At 52.2% G+C, this 5,838-nt stretch overlaps 1 protein-coding gene across 1 annotated transcript; it reads right to left on the bottom strand.

Annotated features, from left to right (window-relative positions):
• Window positions 1-590: 590 nt before the first annotated feature.
• FRAT2 (FRAT regulator of WNT signaling pathway 2) lies at window positions 591-3,137 on the bottom strand. The gene has a single exon (XM_059899375.1). The coding sequence runs from the start codon at window positions 2,684-2,686 to the stop codon at window positions 1,994-1,996; it is 693 nt and encodes a 230-aa protein (XP_059755358.1). The 5' UTR covers window positions 2,687-3,137; the 3' UTR covers window positions 591-1,993.
• Between the last annotated feature and the right edge of the window lie 2,701 nt (window positions 3,138-5,838).

The raw sequence follows: 5,838 nt of genomic DNA, 5'->3' as shown, positions 1-5,838 counted from the left end.
GCTGGTTAGCAGAGCTGGGCTGTACCAAGAAAGGCTTCCTTGTGGGAAAGGGCCCCAAGCCTGGGGAAGATAAGACTGAGGGCAGAACCAGGAGAGCCACTTATTTAACTGAACCCCCATCTGCTCAAAACACCCCATTTTACAACTACCAAATACACTGCTATAAAACCCTATTGTCCTTTCCCTAGGCCACAGCTCAAGACTGGGTCAGTCTCAAAGGAGAAAATAGGCAGGCTCTGTCTATACCCTCCCCATTCTTCAAACACAAAAAAATCAGAAAATTCCCCTCCCTCCACCCTCCTCCAGATACAGCAAATCACTTGGCCTCTGCCCTCCAGCCTAGAAAGTTTCTGGACTATGTTCTTATTCCACAAAGGGCGTGAAATCCCACCTAGCATGTTTTTAAAAACCTGGACTGAATTTTCTGATCTTGTGGAACACTGACCCAGAAGCACTCATCGACTGCAGCTCCACCGGTCTCCATCTCACATCTCGACCCCCAAGTCCCCTCTCCATCACGACTTCATTATGAAACGTGTCCCCTCTGTGCTTTTCTTTCCCCCACCTTCCACCAAAAAGCCAAAGTATGCTCCAAAACAAAAACCAAATTTATTCAGCAGACACTTTAATTAAGAAATCCTATAAATCAGGACCACCACAATTTCAGACACTCCGGTGCGAAGTGTACGTCAATAGCTACATCTGGAGGATGAACAAGCCATTGAATCTTTTTAAAAAATTAGTTTAGCTCCTTTAAAGTTTGGGGGTGGCACCTTACTTAAAGCGCCGTCAAGTTTTATACGGGTAAAGCCTGGGGTTTCTCCTCTTGGAGAGTCCCATTTAAAAAACGGTTTCGGTCACTCACAAAGAGCTGGTGGCAGAAGGAAACTGAGGGGTGAAGACCCACGAAAGCTCAGGCCTATGGCTCCACAGAGGGCCAGAACAGAGCAGAAAAACAGCGGGGGTCTCATCCATGCAGTGAAGACATCAGAAAGGGTGGAATAAGAAAGGCCAGCCGGGAGGACAGGAGAGAGACATAAGACATTGTTTATGCCTGTTTCTGAGAAAGCTCATGGCACCGCCAAGAGTGGCCTCCCGGGAGGAGGAGGAGGAGTTCTGGACAGAAGGAGAGCACAGAGGAAAACAAATAACTCTCCTCGCACAGCCCTCTCCACCTGTGTGTCCTCTGGAGACTCTAGGAGGTGGCGAAGCACAGACAGGGCTCTTCTTGGAGCAAGAGAAAGAAAAGACACAGGGGTCAGTTAGCTCTCCCAGGAAGCCCACAACCTTCCGTCCAAGCACACCGTGACCTTGAAACACAGGTGGCAAGGTCAAGTCATTTAAAAGTCCACATCCACCTCGACCCACCTGCAAAATTCTCCACCTCCCTGCCCCCGACAACTGGAGTTCACATCTCCCACCTCGACCCGTCACCGATGACGTGGGAGAAAGGGGTCGGGCGATGCCAACCCACCCACCACCAAGCTTTTACATTCTTCTTCCCTCCGGAATTTCTTTGCACAGCAATTGTAGCACCATTTTCACTAAGTTCCTCCACCGGAAAATAAAATGTATTCGTGTCATCAGTTTTCAAGTATTGTTACAAAGCCCTCGCGATTCTCGCCCCTTGGAGCCGTATCTTTAAACAATCCAAGCGCACGACACCCCCAAGGGTTAAGTCAGGTACAAGTTGATGCAAATAGCTGCCATAGTTCTCCCAGTTTTATCCCAGGTTCCCGTCCCCGAGGTGGCCGGGGAAATTCTCACGCGACACGGACGCGCCCTGGCCCGTGCATTTCTCCACGCTTAAGTTTTCGCCGACAGCCTCGCCGGGGCGGGTAACTTCTCGGCTTGAGGTCTCTCCCCACGCGCCTCCTTGCAGCCTAGGCGGTCGCTCCCAGGACGGCAACGGCGGCTTCAGCTCAAGGTTGGGGAAGGCACAGGACGCCGTTGGGTCCCCGCAGCGGCTTCTTCCTCCTCCAAGGGCCCTGGGTCAGTGCAAGGCGCCGGAGGGCTGAAGGGCGACAGGGTCCGGTCGGCTGCGGCTGCCCCCGGGTCCGGGGGGTGCCGCGGGGCCCGTGGCTGCTACCGCGGCGACGGCTCGCTGGAGCCTCCGCACGGCCTCCTTGATGAGGTTCCCCGAGAGCACCAGCTGCTGCAGGAGCCTGTGCGGGTCGTCGTCGTTGGCGCGCGCCCCGGCTGGGGGCCATCGTCGCTGTTGCAGGCGGCGGGAGGCGACAGCGCCCCGCAGCCATCCTCGCCGGCACGGCCCGGGCAGCGCGCTGGGGCTTGCGGCGAGCTCGGCCACAAAGTAGGGCGCAGCCCGGCCCCGCACCCGGCCGCGGTCCCCGAGGGCGCAGCGCAGGGCCCCCGGGGGCGCCGGACCCCCAGTCTCGGCCGAGGCGGGCGGCAGAAGCAACGGCAGAGCCGGGGCTCGGGCCTTGTCCGCCCGCACCACCGCCGGGGGTCGCGGGGGCTGCAGTGGCAGCCCCGGGGGCGCGCACGGGGAGGCAGGGCGGTCCTGCGCCGCGTCCAGCTGTAGCGTCTCGCCGATCTGGGCCACCAGCCGGTCCACCTCGCCCGAGCCGCCCAGAGTCACCGACTGTTCCAGCAGGAGGAAGCTGTCCTCCTCCTCCTCCTCCTCTTCCTCGCCGGCTTCCTCTTCCTCCTCCCTCCGGCACGGCATGGCCCCCCGCGCGGGCACCCGGAGCTCTGCGGGAGTCGCCGGCGGCTCGGCTGCCCCCGGGGCTCGGTGGGCCGCGGCGGAGCCGGGCGCGGTGCTGAGGCCGAAGCCGGAGCCGCGGCGGACGCGGAAGCCGGAGCCCGCCAGGCACTCTCGCCGCGCGCCAGCAGCCGCGGGAGCCGGAATCCTACCGGCTCGGGTTGATTTGTAAACAATGGGTGACGTTACCGCCGGGTCCTACCACCGCGCCGGGGCGGGGGGGACAAGCGAGGAGGTGGCGCAGCGCGGGCCGTCACGGGCAGCGCAGGGCCGCGGCCGGAGCCTTCTTGTGTCTGCGCTGGGTGTCTGCGTAGGAGGGGATCCGGGGCATGGGGAGAGCTTCGTACTTCCCTGGCCGGATGAGCAGCACAGGACTATGAAGACTCTGAGGTGGCCACGATTGGATTCTCCCACTCACGGACACACCCCCCACACACACCCAACCACTAGTCCTCCGACTCTTCCTCCCTCCCCACGTGTCAGCAAGACTTGGGCGGCCCTGCTCCCCCTCCCGCGCACCCGCAGTCACCCGGGCCCGGGAGTGGTGGGGGAGGGGCGGGCCCTGCGACCAGCTGGCTTGGGAGGGGTGGGGCTGGGGAAATTGGGGGCGGGGAGGGGGACTCCGCAATGGAGGGCGGAATCGCCCTGAGGTGGAGTCTCGGAGCCTTCTCCCTCCGCCTAGTCCTCAAGCGCTACGGCCCAGCGCGAGAGAAAGACGCGCCACCGCCTGGCCAAAGAAGAGCTGACTTTGTTCATTAAAAAAAAAAAGCCGCGCGGCCAAAAAAAAAGATTTAAATAGAAATATAGGGCGATGAAAAAAAACTCTCCAATTATAGGATTCAAACATGGTTCACATATTAAAAGTTTTTCTTTTCCAGCCTTTTTCTATAAAAGTGTTATACAAACAGCCACTCGTATACAACGTTATACACTTTTCCACTAGCATTATCCCGTAAACGGTGTTCGTGTTATTGCATGCGCTTTGAGAACATATAATGATTACGCAAGTTTCCATTAAGTGGCTGTACCATAACTTACTAAATAATTACTTTAACGTTTGCGGTTTACCTAATTTCACCGTTGTAAATAAGTGCGTGACTAACATTTTTGTGCGTAAAACTTTTTCCGTGTTGATTCTTTCCTAAGAACATATTCCCAGGAATGGAAATTCAGGTCAAAGGATATGGATATTTTAAGGTTTCTGATAAATGTACCAAATTGCTTTCCAACAGTTGGATAAATTTACTCTCTCATCATTCATGTGTATTTACTCTCATCATTCATGTGTATCGCCTTCACTAGTATTAATACTTGAGTATTATAGTTATTTTTCTGATTTTGTAGGTGAAATGGATCTCATTTCAGTATTTATTTCTTTGCCTTTAGTCAGGTAGAGTAGTTTTCTAAATCTTTGTTAACCAACTGTACTTCCTTTTTTTGTGAATAGTTCTTTAATAAGTTTTTCCTATTGATTTTCTCTTTTGTATTTTCATGACTCCTCTACATGCCAAAAGTTAACTCTTTTCTTTCATATTTTGCTGTGAATATTTCTTCGGTTTTTGTTGGCCCTGTGGAGTTTTTTTTTTTTCACTAAAACTTAAACTTTAATATAGTCAAATCTACATAAACTACCTTCCTTTGAAACTTCTAACACAATGCTAAAGTTAGTCTTCTTGGCTCCAGAAAGTTATTAAATATTACGTTCTACTTTCCTGAGATTTTTCTGGTGCCTTGATTTTTTTCAAATCCATCTGGATTCACTTCGGTCACTGGTGCAGGGAGATGATACGATTTTTTTCCCACCACAGAGCTCGTCAGGCAGGGCTGTAGTTCTTCTTCAGCACAGAGGTGTCTGGGCACTGTAAACACAAGCTGTGCCCTGAGGAGCTCCCAGCTGCTGGTTAAGCCGAAGGTTGTAAGGACTGGGTGGGGCTGGGAATATTATGATCAGTCTGTGTGCGAAGTCAAGAAAAACCTTGAACAGGTTGTACCAAGACCTAAAGAGATCCTTGTCTCATTCCTGCCGCGTCTGGGTGTGTGGCTCCTGGCAAATCAGTTTACAAGTGAAAACACATGTAAAATGGAAAAAAATAATCCCAGCCCTGCCTCCCTTTGAGGATTGCTTTCAGGATCAAATGAGATAATGGGAGCAGGCTTTGTCAGGCATTACACAAATGTAACGTGGGATTAGGTCCAATGGTTTACTAACAGAGGCCTGGCTTAATTCCAGCGATTCCCTGAGGGAATCAGCTAATAAATTCATGATAAAGTTTCCCCCTTACAGCCCACTAAGTAAAACGTACCCCCAAGGCATTACTTCCTTGAACCTGCCTGGTCCCTGAATTCTGCCTCGGGACCACCCTGACCTGGGATTGATTAAGGCCTTCTTGAAGTCAGCCCAAAGGCTCCCAAATCCCAAGGTGTGACCCCCTACAACTAGTTCTGCAGGTTTTGCTGACAGATCCTTTCCCAACAAGCAGCCTTCCTCCTGCATCTCTGTGGAGGGCTCTTCACACGCTTTACTGATGAGGACTGGAAGCCATTCCCCCCAGAGAGAGTGATTTTCATTTTCATTCTGATGGTACTTACTGGAGAATTTCAAGGGGAATGAAAATTAGGGGAGGGCTTATGGATTTCAGCAGAGTTAAATGGTAATTTTTTTTTTCTCCTCTCTGTAAGATGATGCCTGCCTGTAAGTAGAGAAAAGCAGTTTTATGCTCCATTGACTTTAAACATTAATGGAGCTGGTGTAGCTATTGTCTCTAACCCAGCATCCCTGGAAGTCGTTTTTGTTTTCTTGTCAGGGCAATTCCCATAGTGCTCTTAGTACTATAGGAAATGGAGCTGAGATGGCATTCTCTTAAAAATCTTCCCTTTGTAATGTTGCTTTTGTGTGGAGATTGCTATGTAAATATGCTGGGACTTGGATATTATACTCTTCATTATAAAGATGAATTCATTACAGAAGACCAACTCCATTTTCTGGGGGCACTTCTCTGGAGAGCTCTGAGAGAAGAAAGTGCTGTGCTGGACCAGTGGGAGGCAGAGAAATGCCCAGGATTAGGAATCAAAATACAAGATGCTAGAGAGGCTCAGATGCAATTAAAAGTAATGAG

The sequence above is a fragment of the Balaenoptera ricei genome, chromosome 16, assembly GCF_028023285.1.
Source record: "Balaenoptera ricei isolate mBalRic1 chromosome 16, mBalRic1.hap2, whole genome shotgun sequence".
Taxonomy (NCBI): domain Eukaryota; kingdom Metazoa; phylum Chordata; class Mammalia; order Artiodactyla; family Balaenopteridae; genus Balaenoptera; species Balaenoptera ricei.
This window is presented reverse-complemented; position numbering and strand designations above follow the sequence as displayed.

Bases quoted from the DNA above. Each gene is read 5' to 3' on its own strand.
- FRAT2 (XM_059899375.1), bottom strand. From the start codon at position 2,686: ATGCCGTGCCGGAGGGAGGAGGAAGAGGAAGCCGGCGAGGAAGAGGAG.